The sequence below is a fragment of the Puma concolor genome, chromosome B2 (assembly GCF_028749965.1).
Source record: "Puma concolor isolate L17-30 chromosome B2, mPumCon1.1.hap2, whole genome shotgun sequence".
NCBI lineage: Eukaryota > Metazoa > Chordata > Mammalia > Carnivora > Felidae > Puma > Puma concolor.
Genome location: NC_141671.1, coordinates 139203896 through 139226342, shown reverse-complemented (window position 1 = coordinate 139226342; position 22447 = coordinate 139203896). Strand labels below are relative to the sequence as shown.

The window sequence follows — 22447 nt, the reverse complement described above, 5'->3', positions numbered from 1 at the left end:
CAGGAATGATCTAGCTCGGCCTCAGCCACCAGCAACCTTCCACTCCACTTTCTGAATTAACACAAGTTGTTTTGTTGTGATACCTTCACCACCCTAAGCTTACTTAGTTCTCCTATCCTCTGTTGTTCATATCTTTTTATCACTGGTACAAAATATATGATTATATCCCGCTCTCCCTCAGTGGCTAAAGGTGCTTAATATTTCTTTACATCCTATGCATTGGGCTCTCTGGCTGACACAGAGCAAATGCTTAATAAAAGTCATCTGAATGACTAAATGGCCTATGTGATTTATGCCAGATCAGTTAACATTTTAGAGTCTCATTTATGCATCCGAAAATTAATATAATCCTAATTATCCACCTCATAATATTATTCTAATGATTTATTGGCTAATTAAATTATTCACTTATTCAATAAATATTTATTGAGAATTTGCTGCACCCTGGCATTGTGCTCGATTCTAGGTAAATACAACAGAGAAGCACTGCGTTCTGGTGGGAACACGTACACCCACCCGAGTGCATGAATAAATACACAGTTAGAACCGATGATGAGCACGTAAAAAAAAAGTGGCACGCTGTGAAAGAGTCATCTGCACGGAGCTAACGTGGATTGTTTGGAGTGGAAGGAGGGACAGAAAAGTCCTCTCTGAAACAGCAGGCTTGTAGACTATGCCAGAAGGAATGTAGTGCAGAGAAATCAGTCTGGGGAGGAGGTGGGACAAGAGCAGTCCAGGTAGAATAATCAGCACATCCTCAGGCCCTGAGGGGGGAGAGAATCTGGCTCCACAGAGGAACTAAAAGAAAGGCCACATGTTGCCGGAACAGAGGATAAACAGGGTGAGTGCTGTTACGTGAGCTGGTAGAGGAGCAGGGACCCATCCACACATTGCCACATGGGCTAGCCTGATTGTTTGCACTTGATCCTGACAGCAGCGGGAAGATAGTCGAAGATTTAAGCTAAGGAGTGACAGGACTCCATTTATAGGCTTAAAATCTTCCATCACTCAGGCTGCTGTGTGGAGTATGAAAAAGGAACGGAGCAAGAATTGGTGGCGGGGAATTTGCCCAGCGGGATATTGCACGAGTCCAGTAAAAGATTGTAGCAGCATGGGCTAGAGTGGTTGCAGGAGACATGAGGACAAATGTCAGGATATAACGTGGAGACAGAACTAACAGGATCTCCTCATAGATGGCATGACAGAGCAGGGAGAAAGGGTGACTTCCAGTGGTCTGAGATGGCCATCTGGATGGGATGTGGTGGCATTTACTATCTGAGAGAAGACTGGAGGGGAAGGGGATTTGGGGGTTGGTGGGGCCTGGGAAGGTATGGGAATGGAGTGGAGATCAGGAGACCATTTTTGGACAAATCAAGTTTAAGATGCCAAAGTCGATTGGGATCAATCTCTCAGAGCGAGCTCTGAGTCAGACATCAAATATACTTACACACACACTTTATACACACGTATAGACGGATGGATCTATCGAGCTACCTGTCTGTAGATAGAAAACCTGAGGTCACTTGTCAACAACACAGTTAAATTGTCTTAATTTCAGCAGTGTTACTGATGTGTCGGTATACTTGGTAACTCTTTCTTTTCCTTTAAATGTTCTCTAGTTACTAAGTGAAGAAGTGCTGAGTTACAGCAGCTTGCTGGAGGCCATTGAACTCAAAGGGGCTGGCATGACAGAGCACTATGTCACCCAGTTAGAGTTCCAGGATCTTCAGGAGCGATACAGAGCAATCACAGAGAGGGCCAAGGTATTGCTACCCGTGTTCCACGCAGGTGCACTGAAATAGGAGGGTTTAGACCTATGCCTACTTAAAGACTCCTTTACTTTCTGGAATGATGCTTTGTGAAAGCACAAAGAACAAATGAATGTTAGTACTTTGAACATTGGCAGAAACAAACAAAAACCGTCATTTGGTGTTAGTACATGAAAGTTGCAGAAGGAAAATGATTCTCGATAAAAATTCCCACCAACTTAAGAAAAAATTTGGATAGCATCACAATGAAGATTTATAAGTGTTTTCATATGTCTGGTGATGAGAGTTTTCTGAAGCAGTAAATAATCACCAGTAATATTTATCGTTCTGCATTTAGGTCTCATAAAGAAAATAATAACTTTCAAGCACATCTTACTTCATTAGACAAAGAACATGGAAAATTAAATCCACACGAGTCCCAATCCTCACTTAAGGCACAATATAAGAATTTCAGTTTTCTTCATTAGCAAAAGTGTCTTCTCATGACAAGTAAGATTCATTCATTGTTTGGCAAACCCATGTTACATTTCATAAGGAATTCAGAGATCGATAGTTAATTCCACTAAATAATCCTCAAGACCCCTTTTCATCCTGATATTATGTGTTTGTATTTTTTACTTAAAGCTAAAGTTTCATTCTTCTAGGAAATCGTATGCCAGTGATTTAATAATCATGTCTTCCTGAAATTCCAAAAGTGAATTCTTATACTACGTCAACACTGCATGTGGTAATGTATTCCTATCTTAACCATCTTAAATGCTCATCACAGGAAGCAGTAACCAGGTCGGAAAAACTAGTTCGCCTGCACCAAGAGTATCAGAGAGACCTAAAGGCATTTGAAGTTTGGCTGGGGCAAGAACAAGAAAAGCTTGACCGGTATTCAGTTCTTGAAGGTGATGCTCACACTCATGAGACAACATTGCGGGATCTTCAGGTAAAGTCTACTTCATCTTGCAGGAATTTTCATCCTGAATATGGAATTATTATTTTAAGCAATGGGAAGTTAATAGGACCTTGAATCCTGTAGAGAGCTGATAGCCATTAAGGGAGATCCTGAGTTACAGCATTCTGGGATCTCAGTCGTATATGCTATTTGAGATCCTCAGGTGGACAATTTAGACAGAGCAGGACTGGGACTTGAGGAATCTGGTCAGCTACTAAGGTGGCCGCTGTCAGCAATGGCTAATGGTCTAGTTGATGGTGTTGACTGGCCCACCTGCCTGTTGCTCCCTAAAGGATGAATTGTAACTGGAGCCTGGCAGCAGGAGTCGGTAGAACATGACATTCCTCGAAGTCAAACTGATGGCACCATCTAGTTTCAGCCAAAAGCTCCCACACTGCTGAAGGAGAATTAGCTCAGGCAGGCAGGCTGCAATGCAGGGCGAGATGAAAGACCTAGTGGGGAAAGTGGCCCTAACTCATTTACCTATTTACTCGGTCAGCATCTATTGAATACCTAATGCTGTGCAGATGCTTTCCTAGCTACTGCACATAAAGGTGATTAAAATATGATTCCTGCCCTCAAGGAACTTGCACTTTAGTGAGAAATAATGAATCATGAAATGAAAAATGAACAATGTCATAAAGAGTAGACTGGTTCAAGGGATCTTATAGGAACATCAAAGAGAGCCCTGCAATTTTACCTAGAGAGATAGGGAGGGGTTAGGAGGTGGCCCTAGAAGGGACCACGAGGCACACAGAGTAGAGAATGGAGAAAGGCCGGTGAGACAAATGCATGTGCCACCAGCTGTGTGTTGGAATTTATTGACATAGTATCAGCCCTGGTGGCTATCAGCTCTGGAACCCTGAACCGGTTCCAGATTGGGCAAGAGGTACCTATAGCTTGCACAAAGGGAAAACAACAGGGTCTCGGAGGTTATCACTGGCATGTAAAATTTCTGGCTATTTCACTTAAGTCCTGGGGAGTGTATAATGGCAGGAGCACAAGTCTGAGATTAGAAAGTTTGGACTCTAATCCTTGGTGTGGGACCTCACACTGGATGACTTGGGGCAAGAGAGAACCTCTCCCATTCAGGGTCCTCCACAGAGCTGTCCGAAGGAAGGGTTAAATGAGATGGGAGCAAAACTCATTTAAATGATGCTCCATTCCTGAAATACCTATGAGGGAGACGTTAAAAGGGTCCTAATTTCATTAGCTTATTTAAGGATCTAATCGCTTCTCTTTCAAAATAATAAGTACTCTGGTCTGCCACGTGTAGCCGTTGTCATTTCCTCTAGTAGGCTTGGCTTTGTTTTTGCTAAATGATCCCTCTCAGCACTTCACTTCAAATTCTTGGCAAGCACACACCAAGCTCTCTAGCCTTCTGTTTGGGACCTGGGACAAATAAGTCACTTGTCACCAGCAGATGTTTCTCTTGTTCTGTTTGGAGGAAAATGTTTCACTTCAGTCAGTGGTAGCACGGCCTGAACTGGGTACCTCTTATCTCTCCACATGTTGGTTTTTACATTGTCTTATTTTGAGTTGCCACAAATCTTAAGAAGGAGAAGAGACGTTAGTGGTGGAAATAGCTGACGGAGAACCGTGATATTTCATCTGCATGGCAGAACTTCCTCAGCATCCTGAGGTCCTACAGTACGCACGGTGGTGTGGCCAGCTGTCTGGGCCACATTTACAAGTTATTTTCTATAAACTGAAGGCTTCATATGGGTCATCGCACATATGGATTTGTAAAATATTGGACCATATTTTTCCTTCAGAATGAATACTTGAAACATGGGATATATAAGAATTTACCCAACATAGTGATGATTCGTATGATAAAGAAAACTGTTATAAAATATGGAAAAAGTGAAATAGTGGGAAGATTAATAAATTTAGGGCAAGGACCAGTAAGCTACAACCTATGGCCGTGATACTTACATTTTAAATAAAGTTTTATTGGAACACAGCCTTACCCATTCACTTATGTATCATTTATAGATACTTTTGTGCTGCAGTGGCAGAGGTAAGTAGTTACAACAGAGACTGTATGGCCTGCAAAGCCTAAATGTTTACTATTGTGTTCTTTATAAAAAAAAAAAAAAAAGTTTGCCAATCCTGAATTAAGAGAAAGTATTATACAAAGTTAAGTTTTTTAAAAAACTATGAATTTTGGAATAAAATTTCTGTTGGTGGACATTTTGATTAGTATTTCACCATATATCTTGTTCTTTTCCACTTATAAAACATTCACATTACAACATTCTTAGAGTGGCATCATAGGTAAGAAAAAAAGTATCCATTTGTTTGAACCACATGACATGGCTATCTTTGTAGATTAAAAAGATGGTCAGCGCAATTTCAAATGGCTTGAACTTATATTGAAGATTTAAAAAATACTATGTATTTTAACTAAAAATGTTGGTACTTCTGACATTCTTAATGAGATTTCACTGGGTTCCTTTCAATTTTAGATGATCAGATCAAGTAACAGTATAGATTCCTTATACATTAGAAATACAAGTATATAACATTCTTTTGCCAACCTCCTTAAGGAGATGAGTTTTTCTTTCTATAAAAAGTAGTGTTTGCTCTTTAAGGCTTGGTTCATACCAAATTTGTAGGGTAAACCTTTGGGGCTTATGCTCTGGTGGAAGAAAAGATATTTTGTACCTGCGAGCAGCTACAGGGCAGGTATGAAGATTGGCCTCCCAGGTTTGTATGCCCTGTACTCTCCAGGTCCAACTTCTCTTGACCATCACGTTCCCTAGAACAGCTCTGGCAAAGGATCTCTCCTAGCAAAACAAAGGGTCCATGGTTCCTTTTTCAGCCACAGTATAGACTGACCCCATTAATGTCAAAGCAAGAAGCCTTAGGCCTTTTTGTAGTTTATGAGCCATAAGAAGATTTGGTTATTCTTTTAAATAAAACCGCTTTAATCACAGGTATTTTTGCCTGAAAGCTGAAAAGCCAAATTTCAGAAACTTTCTAAGACGGTGAAGACAAATGTTGGAGTATACGTGTGTGTAAATTTGTGTATTTGTGCATTAGGATTATTTTACTGGAAATACTTCTGAGTCTTCTGACTTGAGAAATGATGTTCAGTGTTAGGTGCACATTTCTTAGAAGATCGAGAATAAAATAATGATTTTCTAATGTGAAGTTCAAGCTGGCACTGTTGACTTGGGTGAGACATGATAACTTGTGCAGGTGTAAAATATGAATGAGGTGTGACAGCCACACGTTTCCCCCACAGGAGCTACAGGTGCACTGCGCCGAGGGGCAGGTGCTGTTGAATTCGGTGCTACACACCAGGGAGGAAGTGATCCCATCCGGCATCCCTCAGACAGAAGACCGGGCTTTAGAATCCCTCCGGCAGGACTGGCAGGCTTACCAGCAGAGACTGTCTGAGACCCGGACTCAGTTCAACAATGTGGTCAACAAACTGAGGCTGATGGAACAAAAGTATCAGCAAGTAGACGAGTGGCTCAAAACACTGGAGGACAAAGTGAGTCTCAGGACTGGACGTCAGTCTAACCGGGCAGCCAAGGAGATACAGTTACATCAGATGAAGGTACAAAGTCTATCAGTTCTTGGTCTTTGTCAAAGTAGCAATGACCTTGTGTAGTGCGTTTCTTTAAAATATTCAGTAACTTTTGTCCAAGGTTTAAATTTTGCAAAATCTCTTTCTGCTTACAAAAATGGATTACTTTATGGAACATTTTTCTAACAGCAAATGCTCAATAGAATCCTAAATTAGTCTTTAATAAAATATAATTTAATGAAATAGTTTGTATTTTCTTCCCATACTCTATTACCTTGCTTCGTCAAGATATATGAATGATAGTATTGAAATCATTTAAGTTTATGGCTATGATTTGAAATTGCTCTAATGTAGTGCATTGAAATAATACTTGATAATCAGTTTTATTCTAACTTTTATGCAAATTCAGTAGGCATGATCAAAATAATATTTAGGCCTTTGGAATTTCTTATCGTTATTCATCCAGTTTAAAATTTATCTACAACAGAACAGACAACAGAAGACATAAAAATATATGTGACTCTGTCTTTTTAAAAAAAAAAAAAGTTTTGGGGCGCCTGGGTGGCTCAGTCAGTTAAGCTTCCGACTTCAGCTCAGGTCACGATCTCGCGGTCCGTGAGTTCGAGCCCCGCGTCGGGCTCTGGGCTGATGGCTCAGAGCCTGGAGCCTGCTTCCGATTCTGTGTCTCCCTCTCTCTCTGACTCTCCCCCGTTCATGCTCTGTCTCTCTCTGTATCAAAAATAAATAAACGTTAAAAAAAATAAAAAAAAAAAGTTTTGAGCCAGTCTAATACATAAAGTATTCAAACTCATAAAGAGTATGGTTTTTATCGTGCTATTATAATACAATTTTTCATGAAGGTTATATATGACACATTTTCAAAATTGTATCTCAGAGTAAATATATTCTAAACATAGACTAGAATCATTTTATATATTAGTGATAATTTTATACACGTTTTTTCTTATACTGAAGTGTAATATATACAGAAAAGTGCCCGAATAAGAAGGGTATAGTTTTTATATCATTTTTCATAAGGGACATATAGTATATTTTCAAAGTTGTGTTGCAGAATAAATATCTTCTGAACATACACTGACATCATTTCCTATTATGAAGATACATAACATTTGTCTTACACCCTAATGCCTAAGATTGACCCAGTTCCTGCAACATTTACATCATTTCAGAAGTGGCACGAGGAAGTCATCGCGTACAAAGATGAAGTTGAGGATGTGGGCGCCAGAGCTCAGGAGATGCTGGACGAGAACCATGTGAGCAGCAGCATGGGCTGTCAGGCCACCCAGCTCACTTCCAGATACCAGGCCCTTCTTCTCCAAGTGCTGGTGAGTGCACCACCAGCTGCTCACGACCGGCCAGCACATTTCACAAGCAGCAATGTTCTCCCTTCCTTCAACTTCTGGTGAAGACACACATTTATCAAGAAAGGCCCTGGTACAGGTCTCTAATTTCCTGTCCAATTCTGTTTTTCCTTTTAAAGGAACAGATACAATTCCTGGAGGAAGAGATCCAGAGTTTGGAGGAATCAGAATTATCCCTAAGTTCCTATTCTGATTGGTACAGCTCCACTCATAAAAACTTCAAGAACGTGGCCACCAAAATTGACAGAGTAGATAAAGCGACGATGGGGAAAAAAATGAAGACGTTGGAGGTAGGTGGGCATACGTTGGACCTGTCTCCCACCTCAGTTCTTGCACCCTGTTGGCCCTTTCCCCCGCACAGGTATTGGGAGCATGTGTGCTCATCCTGTTCCCCAGGAGGAGTGATGGTCTGTGGCTCACGCTTCCCTCCAAATATTATGTTGTAATCTCTGTAAGGCCAAAAGTTGGCTTTCGTTGATTTGTGATGTGATTTCACCTGAATGACTCAGACTTTGTTGCTCAGGTCTGAATTCCAGTTTGACGCTTAATTAAAAAAAAAATTATCTCAAATTCGTGGCACCACGTATTAACAAAAGAGTTTTTACTCAGATCTTTAGGAATACTACTGAGGATGAGAAGAAGGTCAGGTTTTTATTTTTGTTGTTGTTGCTTTAAGTCTCTGATTTGGAAATAATATATTGTTCAAGACTTGTTAAAACCTATATTGAAGTAAGGAAAAGAGGACTCTGATTCCTGGCAGGTCACATCGGGTTATAAAACTTCAACAGTGTATTTTAAGGGGAAACTCGAGAATGGAACTTGAAAGCCTTTTCTTTAAAAGGAAAGAAATAATACTAACTCTCTATTTGCTTCCTGCTCCCTCTCTTCCTCAGGGTTTGCTAAAAGACATGGACAAAGGCCACAGTTTGCTGAAATCAGCCCGAGAGAAAGGAGAGAGGGCTCTTAAATACTTGGAGGATGGCGAGGCAGAAATGTTAAGGAAAGACATCCATGAGCATGTGGAGCAGTTGAAGGAACTGACCAGCACCGTCCGGAAAGAGCACATGACTCTGGAAAAAGGCCTTCTGTTAGCAAAGGAGTTCTCGGATAAATACAAAGCACTAACTCAGTGGATATCAGAATACCAAGAAATTCTACACACTCCTGAAGAACCCAAAATGGAATTATATGAGAAAAAAGCTCAGTTATCTAAATATAAGGTAGGATGTCGTTCCTCATTGACAAATGCTCGGGGAGGTCACACCTGTAGGACTGGGTGGAGGAACATGATTCCTGGTGTGTGTCACCCTTCGTGGGTGCTGGAAAATGTCCTTAACATGTCTGTTCTACTGGCAGTGAGTGATGTAGATTTATTTGGCTAGACGTGCTACATCAGGCTTAGTCCTCCATTCAGGAATCATACCTGCTTGATACTCAGATTGTATCAGTAAATGGCGATCTTTTCTGATAGTCTGATTCAGGTATATGGGTACCCGAGATAAATCTTCCTTAGCATCAGGATCTCGTACGTATGAATTTTATCTCTTTTGTATGGAGTCTTTCCTTCATGTTGTGGTACCCAATGCCTATAAGCTGATCTGTGGTAAATTGAGAATGAGATACCACATTTGTAAGAAAATAAATTCTAATTAACCACCGGTGGCTTCACATTTTAGAACTTAATTTTTGAAAGAATAAGTGGTGATATGGATACAGCTATACATAACATACAGATAGACATAGGTATTTCACCTGCTCAAACGTTGAAACAGTTCATTGAGGCTTATATGTAGAATAATACGTGTGGAATACATTTGACCCAAATTATCTGGCAACAGTTTTTAAGAGTTACAGTGTGGTGGCTTGCCTCACAGCTTTTCCTTTCCGAAGCGTTTCATCCTCCAGCCATATGTCTGTTCCCGTCCTGGGTTTTTCTGCCAAGGGTAACAGTGTGCCTTTGAAAATGCCACCTAAGCATCATAACTGGTTCTCCTCCCTCCCCCTCACTGAGTTCTTGATATTTTTAAATAGCGCGTTTAGCCTGTTATAGCAATGGAGTTGCTGGAATCCGTCCCTCTAACTTCACATCTAGCTCAAGCTGCAATTAATTGCATGAGTTCAAAGTCAAATGATAACACCTCGCTGCCTTTTGTATTGAGTTTTTTTTTTTCCTCCAGTGGAAGAAATGAGGTGGAAAACAGAAATATGAACTATGTTAAATTTAGCCAAGGGTACGTCTTTTCCATACATCCCTCTCCACATGTGCATGGCTATGTGATGTGTTACTTTTATTCTGTATTTTAAAACTTTATTAATCATAAAGATTATTCTCTAATGTTTCACACTTTTTGATTTATAAACATATCTATGAGATCTTTATTTGAGGTAGATAGTCTCACACACGGCACAGATGTATGTATATATTTACTTTGATCACATAGATGAGCTGGCTTTTTTTTTTTCCTTTGTCATTCAAGTCACTTCAACAAATGGTGCTGTCCCATGAACCATCAATAAAATCAGTGAGAGAGAAAGGTGAAGCTCTCTTGGAGTTGGTGCAGGATGTCACATTAAAGGACAAAATGGATAAACTTCAAAGTGATTACCAGGACCTCTGTGGTGCGGGAAAGGTAAGGTGAAACCAGAAATTCAATGAAAATGTGACTGGGGCACCTGGGTGGCTCAGTCAGTTAAGCGTCCAACTTCAGCTCAGGTCATGATTTCGTGGTTCGTGAGTTTGAGCCCCACGTCAGGCTCTGTGCTGACAGCTGGGAACCTGGAGCCTGCTTTGGATTCTGTCTCTCCTTCTCTCTCTGCCCTCCCCTGCTCGTGCTCTCCCTCTCTCTCTGTCTCTCAAAAATAAATATTTAAAAAACTTTTTTAAAATAAGTAAAAATGTGCTTATTTGCCAAAAAGGACTTTTGACTTTATTTCTCAGAATATTAAGGGCTCGTATGAGTCAGGCTTTTTCCTTTTATCCAGATAGGGATTTATTTTATTTATTTTTAAAGTTCATTTATTTATTTTGGGGGTGAGTAGGGGCAGAAACAGAGAGAAAGAGAGAATCCCAAGCAGGCTCCGCCCTGTCAGCTCAGAGCCCGACTCAGGGCTTGATCCCAGAAACCGTAGATCATGACCTGAGCCGACATCAAGAATCAGACATTCAACTGACTCAGACACTCAGGTGCCCCTCAGATAGGGATTTTAAGTTGTATGATGATTCTTTGTGTTTTTTCTGCTCCTAGTAATTTTTTGAAATATGTAACTGTACTTACCGTATGAGTTGCACTGGGTTTTAAAAAATATAAGGCAGTCATGAGTAGATTTTTGCCTTGAAGTTCATCTGTAATGTGTGCCTGGCTTTACAGGAGCACGTCTGCAGTCTTGAGACGAAAGTCAAAGACCATGAAGATTATAACAGTGAGCTCCAAGAAGTAGAAAAGTGGCTGCTGCAGATGTCAGGCCGACTGGTGGCGCCTGACCTCATGGAGACAAGCAGTCTAGAGACAATTACCCAGCAACTGGCTCACCACAAGGTACGCCTGTCTCTAAAGCGCTGAAGAATGCAGGGTGGCTTTAACAGCTGTGCTCTTGTGTGTGTGTGTGTGTGTGTGTGTGTGTGTGTGTGTGTGTGAGAGAGAGAGAGAGAGAGCGTGAGCACACATCTCTGGATCATAACAACTGTACTTAAAGAATCAGGTCTGAGTTTCAAGAACATCTGATAACTGAGAACAGTGGAATTCAATATTTAAGTGAAGCGACAACAGTTCAATCCTGGCTTTCAACTTCTAGACACATCGTGGTGTTTTTCCCAGCTAATAGTTTCCCCCCAGCCCCCCGAAGAATTTAATCTTTCTAAAGTAATTTATCAAAGGAAGATATTAGCTTTATTTTAGAAAAGTGTGGCCAAAGATAGGGTACAGGAATAGTAATCATAAGGTGTCTGGATCCTGGCCAGACTCTGTTCTTCCTAGCCAGGGGAACTTAACCTCTCTGAGACTCCTCCTTTTGCTGTTCTCTAAAGGGCAATAAAGATACCAGCCCCATCACGGAGCTGTTGTGGTGTCATGGTCATTACAGGAGATGATGTACACGAAAGCATTTTGTAAACCACGAAGCACGGTTACTGATATGCACTGTTCTGATCTTTATTATTATGTATTGGTAGTAATTATATGTGCCAGATGACAGATGTCATGCAGTCACAATTTTATGGAGCAACTTTGGTGACCTTAATGGGAAACTGAATTTTAGTCACGATGTGCTCAATATCTAGTATGTCTTAAGAAAGCCAGTTAACCTCTTCAGGCTGCAGGATGCCTTATATTGAGGAGGAAATTTTATGTAGCAAATAAGAATAGAAAAACAAGTACACAATATATTCTACTAGGCACCGAGGAAATGCCCTCAATAACCTCATGGTGCAGTGGTTCTATAACAACTCAAAGACAAACGGTTCTTTTCGATATGGTGTGTATGCGATAACCATTAACCCATCACCAGTTCAGAACATGGTGGACTGTGGGCTGCTGAGATCCCATTAGAGTTTCTCTTAAGTATATCGACGTGTCAACCCAGGAAACCTGGTGTTGGAATGTGCCACTTGTCGCTAGTATTGTATCGCCGTAAGGAAATTAAAACCTGATTTGAAAAAGTTGGTTCCCCCTCTGTAAGGGATCTGTGAAAATGCTCACTGGACACCACGTATGGGGATGGGGGTGTGTACAAGCTGGAGTCAGGCAGAGTGGGGTCCAGAGCCTGGGGCCCTGCCATTTACTGATGATTTGACTTGGAGCATGTTATATAACCTCTCTGTGCTTCAATCTCCTTAGCTGTAAAATGATGATGATAATATACACTTATTAGGGATATATATAGTTCCTAGACTATACCAGGTACTTAATAAATGGTGCATGGTAAATATTATTTTTATTAGTATAAATACTATGTAATGTAAGTTAGGTATTATATAATATAAATTACTAATAAGGTAGTCAATTATTATACCGTAGATATTATATTAGTAATTAGATATTAGTAAATTAGGTTAAGTAGTAATTGGGTTATTTTAGATGTAAATTATACCAGAGTTATAATTTATAGAGCTGCAAAATGTGTGGACACCCATTTTGCTGATAACAATACCATGGAATAGATATCTCTGTAACTGTATGACTGAGGTCATCCATGAATTCACTCTCGTCTTAACGGTTACTGCATCATCCCTATATAACTTAATCTATTAAACTCATTACCTCTCCCCATGAGAGTATCGTTAAAAACAGATTTTCCGTTTGTTTGTTTGTGAATCTGGTCACCAAGGCAACATGCAAAAGTTTTTCAAAAACATCGTTAAACAGTGAAATGATTGATTGTAAACTTTTTTGATAAATTGGTTATTTAAAAACTAAAGGTGAAATTATGGAACTCTGTATTTTTTTCCATTTTTGCAGGCAATGATGGAAGAAATTGCAGGTTTTGAAGACCGTTTGAACAACCTTAAAAGTAAAGGCGACAATTTGATCAGCCAGTGTGCAGACCACCTTCAAGCAAAACTAAAACAAAATGTGTACGCTCACCTGCAGGGCACTAAGGACAGTTACTCAGCTGTCTGCAGTACAGCCCAGAGGGTGAGTACCCCTAGAATATTCTAGAATGACAATGAACTAAAGAGGAAGTCTCTATAATCTAGAGCTTTTCAAAAATAACGTTGATCTTCAGTCTTCAGGATAACTTTGTTGCATTTCCAGATAGGAAATAGGACGATAGGTTTCATAGCCTCTGTGTGGACACACAATCACATATCACACATTTGATCGATGTGAAGATACTCAGTTTTCCCAATCCCTTTATTTCATATATTGATTGTGAAAATTTTTAAAAATTTTGTTTTCTTTTGATTTGCACACTATCAATACTTATAATTTGCCATTTATTCTCTAACACCAAAGTAAGTTTATTCTGTACTTTTCACAATAATTGTTTTCCGTTTAACTCTATGCCACCTAGGTTCTACTCCAATTCAACATTTTTATGAAATCATCTAGAACTTGGATAGGGGAGGGGAGCCTGGGTGGCTCAGTTGGTTAAGCGTCCAACTTCGGCTCAGGTTATGATCTCACAGTTCGTGAGTTCGAGCCCCGCGTCGGGCTCTGTGCTGACAGCTGAGAGCCTGGAGCCTGTTTTGGATTCTGTGTCTCCCCCTCTCTCTCTCTACCCCTCCCTGGCTCACACTGTCTCTCAAATATAAACATTAAAAAAAAGAAATTGGATAGGGGTGCCTGTGTGGCTAAGTCGGTTAAGCATTTGACTCTTGACATTGGCTCAGGTCATGGTCTCATGGTTGTGGGATCAAGCCCCACATTGGGATCCTCACTGAGCATGGAGCCTGCTTGGGATTCTCTTTCTCCCTCTCTCTCTGCCCCTCCCCCACTCATTCTGTCTCTCTCCCTCTGTCTCTGTCTCTTCCCTGCTCTCTCTCTCACAAAAATAAATAAATAAACTTAAAAAAAAGAAATTGGATAAAGGAGTTAGTATCAAATTTGAGACATAACTTAATGGGTGTTCTTTTTTTAAATTTTTTTTAACGTTTATTTATTTTTGAGACAGAGACAGAGCATGAACGGGGGAGGGTCAGAGAGAGAGGGAGACACAGAATCCGAAACAGGCTCCAGGCTCTGAGTGGTCAGCACAGAGCCCAACGTGGGGCTCGAACCCACGGACCGTGAGATCATGACCTGAGCCAAAGTCGGACGCTTAACCGACTGAGCCACCCAGGCGCCCCTTAATGGGTGTTCTTAATGGAATTCTTAATGTTATAGAAATAGTCTAAGATGGATAAGAATCACTCTTCTAACAAAAATTAGTTAAAATCAATGAATTGCATTTTATCATTTCAGAATTTTTAAGTGGCATGGCAAAACGTCCATTATTTTTGTTAGTGGGCTAGCCAGTAAAAACTGGAGGTATACACATGACATGGGAAGAATGCTCTGTCTTCATCATGATTAAAAAAAGATGCTAGGTGACATTAGTTGACTCACTGGACTTGAAAAACTCACATTCAAAAAATTAAGAAAGGAGTGGCTAGGACTCAGTTGGTTAAGCATCCAACTCTTGATTTTGACTCAGGTCATGACCTCAGGGTCATGAGATTAAGCCCGCGTCAGGCTCTGTGCTGAGCCTCAGGAGTCTGCTTAGAATTCTCTCCCTCTCTCTCTCTGTCTCTCTCTCCCTCTGGCCCTCTCCCCTGCACACCAGAAAGTTCCATGCTGTTTTATTTCATTTCACTCCCTTTTTCCCTCTATGTCATCATCTGTAATTATTTGTTAGATTTACTTACTCCTTCAATAGAGATTTTTTTTGAACACCGATTTTGTAGCACGCATTTTCTACACATTAAGGATATTGCTTAATTGAAAAAAAACTGGTAAATTTTCAAAGACAAACACATAATTTTAAAATAAATTTTTAAAAACTGATGAAATTCTAAGAACATAATCAGAACCTTGTAATGAATGTGTGTAAAATGATAAAGAAAACTAAACACCTCATCTCTTTTTAGTTCTGCTAGAATAAGAATAAATAAGAGACAGTTCCAACATCAGATGAAAATGGTGAATTTAACAGATGACAGAGAAAAGCAGAATTCATTGTTTCTCTTGTGTTAATTTTTTTTTTTTTTTCAACGTTTATTTATTTTTGGGACAGAGAGAGACAGAGCATGAACGGGGGAGGGGCAGAGAGAGAGGGAGACACAGAATCGGAAACAGGCTCCAGGCTCTGAGCCATCAGCCCAGAGCCCGATGCGGGGCTCGAACTCACGGACCGCGAGATCGTGACCTGGCTGAAGTCGGACGCTTAACCGACTGCGCCACCCAGGCGCCCCATTTCTCTTGTGTTAAAAGAAGAAAAGCCATGCTAACTTCATTTCCTTCTTTTTTCTTTTCTTTCTTCTTTGTTTTTAATAGAATAGTTTGTTCAGAAAAACATTATAGGTATATTTCACCTTGATTCCAAGGAGACACGTAATAGTTTCTTAGTATGTCATTATGGATAAAATGGAAATTGGTTGGCTGGTTGAGGATTAATGAATTGAATAGACATACTAGAAGATGTTTGGATTACTATGGATTATTGTTGTCCTGGAATACAACTTCTAAAATGAAATGACGGCATCCAACTTTCCCATTCCCTATGTTACAGTTTAGTTCCAATTTGACCATATTCTTAAAGCAGAAGTATTTGAGGTAGAGAAATACTGGTTGCCTTTTCATGATGCGGTGTTTTATTTTTACATTTAGTTTCTAGCTTAAACAAAACTTACAATATTTATTCGATGGCGGTGGTGGGAGGGACTGCAAAAGCTCTGATTTATGTTTGACAATTGACTTCAAAGGTTTTACGTATTCTACCCATTTCTACTGTTACATTAGCCCTGCCCACATTCTCTTCCTCTACTCAAGATATTATAACACGCGGGTTGAGAAGTGATAAATTAAAGATGGCCATTGAGCTTTGCCATATTTTGGAACATAAGCAGACTCCTTAGATATGTATATGGTACTGGGGAGTCCTGTGGATAAAATCCATGTAAATGGCCCGGTCAGTGTCTTTCATTTGAGTCTGGTGATCTTTATAGAAATCAACAGAGATTTCCTGAACATCCTAATAACCGTCCCATGATTGTTTCGTCTCAGGTGTACCAGAGTTTGGAACATGAACTTCAGAAGCATGTTAGCCGACAAGACACTCTACAGCAATGCCAGGCCTGGCTGTCTGCAGTCCAACCAGATTTAAAGCCAACCCAGCACCCACCTCTGAGCAGAGCAGAAGCCGTGAAGCAGGTAGTAGAGTCCTGAAAGTTTATGTCATACTGTGATTCACTCATTCAGTGAAATTGTGTTAAGTATTTACTATGTACCAAGTTGTGCTGACTCCTGAGGGCATAAAAGTATAAATAAAATCTGAGCTTCACTGTCGTCGAGTTCACGTTCTAAGCTAGGAAGATGGACACAATACTGATGGTCAGCCTGGTAGAACAGAAAGAGCACAGGCAGTGTAACTGAGACATCAACTTTAATAACTACTCAGCAGGGTAACAATGGGTAAGTCACTTAATTTTTCTGAACCTCAGGGTCCTCGTATGTAGTGATGATTGTAAGTATATTTACTTCTGAAGGTTTTGAAGAAATTCACGTGTCATACTGTAATGTACATGATTTGTAAACAGAAAGGAGGGGTGATTTTTTTCCCCACGGGATATTTGGCCATGTCTGGAGACAGTTTTGGTTGTCACCACGGGGAGTGTTGGGGATGCTGTTGGGACCCGCCAGGGAGACTGCTGAGCCCTGTGCTGAACAGGGCAGCCCCAACAGCAGAGATTCACTTGGCTTCAAATGTCAGTAGTTCTGAGGTTGAAAAGGCATAGAGGCATAAATCCAACAAATTAGGATGTAGGGTCCACTCCCCTGTGAGGTCTTCCATGGTCTTCCCCCACCCACCCCCCACCCCCACCTCTTTGACCTTTGCTCCTACTGGGTCACTCCACGCCAGTCTCAGGGCTTTGCATTTGCTGTGGATTCATCACCTGCAATGTTCTTTCCCCAGGGCATTACTGGCTCCCTCCCTGAACCAATTCCATTCCTCAGAGAGCTCTTAGAGGTACACTCCCCAAAGGAACAGCACCTCTTCATCCTACTTCCCTACCTTTACTCTGCTACATGTGTTTATCGCTACCAAACATCGCATTGCATGTTCATTTGTTTACATATTATCAGTCTCTCTCATAAGAACATAAGCTCCATGGAAACAAGGGTTTTGTTTTGGGTACTGCAAACACAGTGTCTAACATAGAGCTTGCATAGACTCTGAGTCTCTTCACAGAAACACATCTCTCTGTGTTTCTGTGTATAGATTAAAGATCCACCCGGAGAGGCCTTCCTTAGGGCTATGGAAAGGGAAGACCACTGCAGGAAGTTTATGCAGAGGAAAAAAGCCCAGCCATCTTCATTTTTACTAAACTGGAATGAAGTTTACAAATGCACGATGACCTTTTCTTTCTTTCTCTAGAATGTGAAGAAGCAGGCTAGAGTAGGCTACTGATTCTTCCTCTGAAATGGAAAACAAGCTAGAATGTGAGCAGAGAATCTGGAAAGATGGTAGAAGTTTCTTGTGTGTTCTCTTTCCCAGACCATAATTACGTTGAGAAGCAGCCGCTGGGCAGATGGATCCCTGCCAGTGTGTTTTGAATTCCTTCCTGCGAATCACTAATATGCATCATTTATAACAAGGGTGAAAATATTGAGCATAGCAAGGTTATTTTTGGAATGTCAACAAGATACTACAAATGGTACAAATATTTGCTCTGTAAACATGGCATGTTTCTCTTTCACTCTGACAAGTTTGGGGTTGTTTCCAGGTCAAACACTACAGAGCTTTGCAGGAACAGGCAAGGACTTACTTAGATCTCCTCTGCTCCACATGTGACTTGTCAAGCTCTTCAGTGAAAACCACAGCAAAAGACATCCAAGAAACAGAGCAAATGGTAAAATGTTTAAAAATCACATTGTATTGGTCTGTTTTATTATATTCTCTTGCTTCAATGTTAGAAGTCAAAGAAAATATTTCCTTGGGCTATTCTTTCCATTGGATTCTACAGCCATTATACTAAGTAGATATTTGAATTTCAACTAAGTCATAGAAAGTAAGCACAAGGATACCGATGCCACTGAATTGGAACATTTAGTTGCATTGAACCACTCATCATTAGTGCCTCTTTCCGCTCCTCTTTTCTCAATTACCATTCTCTCTTCTTTTCTGATTTTTCCACTCCTTTTTGTTTTTCTTTTCTTTTTTTCCAACTTTTTCTTTAGATAATACTAACTATGAAAAGGATCCCTGATCCTTGCTTTATATTACGGATAGGAAAGAGCATGCCATCTGTCCAGGCCCTTCTAATCCATCCACGGTGACTGAGGGTGGTGTTGAGAAGGATTCTGAAGCTGTGTCTGGGCTCATGTTGTGAGAACAACACGTTGTGAGAAGTCAGCAGTACTTGTCCACAGCAGGTGCCAGCACAGAAACATGTTGTGAGAAGTCAGCTGTACTTGTCCGCAGCAGGTGCCAGCATGGAAGCTGTGTGTTCGCCAATGCTGCCTTAAACGTGTTAAGGCCACATGCTTGGGTTTAAAACAAAAAAACTTAAAAAAGAGTCAGGTTTGATATTTAATTGACTAAATATTCACAGAATAGAAAAAGGATATAAAGGAAAAAAGTATGGGAGAAATTAATTAATAATGTAGATATTAAAATCATTAGAATCGTGTGTGTGTTTTTTTTTAACTTTTATATTGTCAAAACAAATCTCTCCTTAAATCCCTATGAAAGATGATAAAATTCACATATCTTCCTAAAGACATTATTTACTGAGGAGCGCCTGGGTGGCTCAGTCGGTTAAGCGTCCGACTTTGGCTCAGGTCCTGATCTCACAGTTCGTGGGTTTGAGCCCCGCATCAGGCTCTGTGCTGACAGCTCAAAGCCTGGAGCCAGCTTCAGATTCTGTGTCTCCTTCTCTCTCTGCCCCTCCCCCACTCATGTTCCCTCTCTCTCTCTCTCTCTCTCTCTCTCTCTCTCTCAAAGATAAATAAATGTTGAAAAAATTATTTACTGAAATAAATTATACAGTTTCAAAAGTCAGTGAAGGCAATCTAAAAATACATCCAACACTTACTTGGTGTCTTGTAAGTATCAAGAAATGCACAATCAAGAGCAATATAAGTCTTTTCTAGTTAACCCCAAGACTGAATTCATGAGTCAGTCAGGCAGATATGTCTACTGAAATGCCCAATGTAAAAAAACAGCTTTGACCTAATACATTGTTAAAACTTCCAGAGCTTTACAACTAATTGAAATCATATGGCATAAGTCTTAGACATTTAAAGTCTTCAGAAAATCTTAATATAAAACCTACTTTTCTTGCCTCTGTGTTCTCTCAAGATTGAGCAAAGGCTTGTCCAGGCCCAGAACTTAACTCAGGGCTGGGGAGAGATCAAGCACATGAAGGCTGAACTTTGGATTTACCTCCAAGATGCTGACCAGCAACTACAGAACATGAAGAAGAGGCACTCAGAACTGGAGTTAAACATTGCACAGAACATGGTTTCCCAAGTGAAGGTAGGAATCCATGGGGTCCAGGGGAGATAAAGGCGACTATGACCTATGACCGGCTTATGTCAGTCACTCCTTCAACATTAGTATAGCTATTTAAGGAAGGAGATAGAATCAGAATAACCTTGATTCGAAGCCAGGAAAGGACAGACGAGAAAGTAAATATTTAAATATATTCTCAGGGCTACAGTTAGCTACTTGGATTGAAGGACGTTCACTAGCTAGTTCGTTTCTGAACAAAACAGCTGCGGTTTAGCCGAAAGAGCCAGAAGACTCTGCCACTAAACAAACGTGAAGCCTTATTATTTACTAGCCTTTCGCCACAATATTGCTAAGGCTGTAGGATTGTAAATGTATCAATTAATTAAATGTATCTAACCTATAAAATATGTATTAATATATGATTAATGTGAAATATAATATGAATAGGATTTATATTATAGTTTAAATATAATAGAAAATTATTAAAGTATATTAACTTGATTAGAAGTTGTACCAGATTTTTGACAGACTTTAAGATTTATTTTTGTCTGTGATAGTGAGCCATTTATATTTTCTACTGGAATGTTGTTTGCATATGCAGAAAAAAAAGAATAGAGACACATTTTTTTCTCAAAAGATTTTTAGAAAACCAGGGCTGCACTTAAAGAAAAAATACTGCCTTTTTTCCCTTCATGACTGCAGTATTGTTTCACATTTATCAGTTTCTCTTTATACTTCTCAAAATAACATAGCAAAGGAAAATACCACAGTTACCCTTTGATTCTTACATACTTGAAAATATTCATAAAGAGCTACGATTTTTAGATCTCCTCTTTGTCCTTCATGACCCCTTCATTCTACCTTCTCCAGCTACTTGAAGTGTGTGCAAATAGTATGTCTATGTCTCACTCTGTGTTTATTGGGGGCATGGGAGGCTTATTACATCTAATCTATTTTGTTCTTATCCTTCAGGATTTTGTTAAGAAGCTACAGTGTAAGCAGGCATCAGTGACCGCGATTACAGAAAGGGTGAATAAGTTAACCAAGAAGCAGGAGTCTCCTGAACACAAGGAAATAAGCCATTTAAATGACCAGTGGTTAGATCTGTGCCTTCAGGCTAACAGTCTGTGCTTGCAAAGGGAAGAAGATCTTCAGAGAACAAGAGATTACCATGACCGTATGAATGTTGTTGAAGAGTTCTTAGAAAAATTCACTACAGAATGGGATAACTTAGCCAGGTAACAGCATTTCTCTAGCGGCTCACCAAAACGCTAAGCCGGAAATGTCCTCCTTTTTATAAAAATCAAAAATGTCTTACAATTTAAACATCCTATTGTCTGTCGTTGTAAATACTGATGAAACATTATTAAGAACCTCATGTTGTCCTGTGGATACAGAGTCATGGTTTTCCTCACTCGGTGTTAACGTAACCAGTGCGTAAAAGGAAGATGTTTGAAAAAAAGCACCATTTTCTGCCATGACCTGAAGAGACATTCCAAAGACTATTACATGGTGACTTCAAAGAATATCCGAAGAATATGTCTAGTTTTGTTTAATTATCAGCTATGAGACTATCATCAATTCATGAAATGAATCCTTCTTGAATCTCTGTATTCCATAGGTTTCTTATCATTTCCGTAAAGTGTTACATACTATATAATTCAGTCAAGTTTCCTTGCACTTTTGGAATTCTAGAAATTAGTGAACAATCCAAATTCAATCAATGTGTGTCCTTTGTGATTTTGTAGCAATCGAACCCCTCTTACCTTGTTTGAAAAGGATTTCCTTCTTCCCCACATATACTGGGTCATCATATATAAACTTCTGATCACTGTAATTGTTAAAATCCACACTTCTTCTGCCTAGATTTATTAATTTGTAGCAATTAAAACTGAAAACATTATTCTAAAAATTTTTTTAACGTTATTTATTTTTGAGAGAGAGTGAAACAGAGCACAAGCGGGAGAGGGGCAAAGAGAGAGCGAGACACAGAATCCGAAGCAGGCTCTAGGCTCTGGGCTGTCAGCACAGAACCTGACACAGGGCTCGAACTCACAAACTGCGAGATCATGACCTGAGCCAAAGTCAGACACTTAACCGACTGAGCTACCCAGGCGCCCCTAAAAACATTATTCTAGATATAAATTATAGTGCTTTTTCTGGAAGGAGGTACACTATTTTCTGATTTGTTTACCTTTCCTTGATGCTCAGCATTCTACAAGTCTTTGAGACAAATCCAGCCAGTATCAGCAAAAACCCTTGATTTGGGTTTATAATAGGCTCCTCCATCTGGTTGACACAGGTACCTCAGACTTCCTAAGTCCCAAACAGAACTCATCATACTACGGCCCAGCCCTGTTCTTTATGCTTCAGAACTCATTGTTTTGTAATTGAAAGAGACTTATAAGATTTATTTTATCACATGTGTTTTGTAGTCAAAGGGTTGAGAGTTCTTTACATTTCACACTTACTTTTAAAGATTCCTGATGACAAGCAAACAATACCTAAGTACATAGATGAGTAGCTATTAGAGTTATTGGTTATATCTTACAGATTAAACTATCTAGTGCTTTATTGTTGGAGCTTCTTCTCATAGGAGAGCATATAATTCATGAATGACTTATTCATTTCTTTTAAGAATGCAGTAGATTGGTGTGCTTGG

At 39.9% G+C, this 22447-nt stretch overlaps 1 protein-coding gene across 18 annotated transcripts in view; it reads left to right on the top strand.

Moving 5' to 3' along the window:
- SYNE1 (spectrin repeat containing nuclear envelope protein 1) overlaps window positions 1-22447 on the top strand; it is a 480528-nt gene that overhangs the window by 259736 nt on the left and 198345 nt on the right. For all 18 annotated transcript variants that reach the window (XR_015251658.1, XM_086708164.1, XM_086708163.1 and 15 more), the window contains 13 exons: window positions 1620-1763; window positions 2539-2703; window positions 5966-6283; window positions 7444-7599; window positions 7755-7925; window positions 8529-8855; window positions 10113-10265; window positions 11004-11171; window positions 13089-13265; window positions 16335-16481; window positions 18056-18181; window positions 19633-19809; window positions 20758-21023. Coding sequence is in view for 17 of the 18 variants with exons in the window: in XM_086708164.1 (XP_086564290.1) it covers window positions 1620-1763; window positions 2539-2703; window positions 5966-6283; window positions 7444-7599; window positions 7755-7925; window positions 8529-8855; window positions 10113-10265; window positions 11004-11171; window positions 13089-13265; window positions 16335-16481; window positions 18056-18181; window positions 19633-19809; window positions 20758-21023 (2495 nt within the window). In the remaining variant the exon portion in view is untranslated. The remainder of the gene's footprint in view (window positions 1-1619; window positions 1764-2538; window positions 2704-5965; window positions 6284-7443; window positions 7600-7754; window positions 7926-8528; window positions 8856-10112; window positions 10266-11003; window positions 11172-13088; window positions 13266-16334; window positions 16482-18055; window positions 18182-19632; window positions 19810-20757; window positions 21024-22447) is intronic.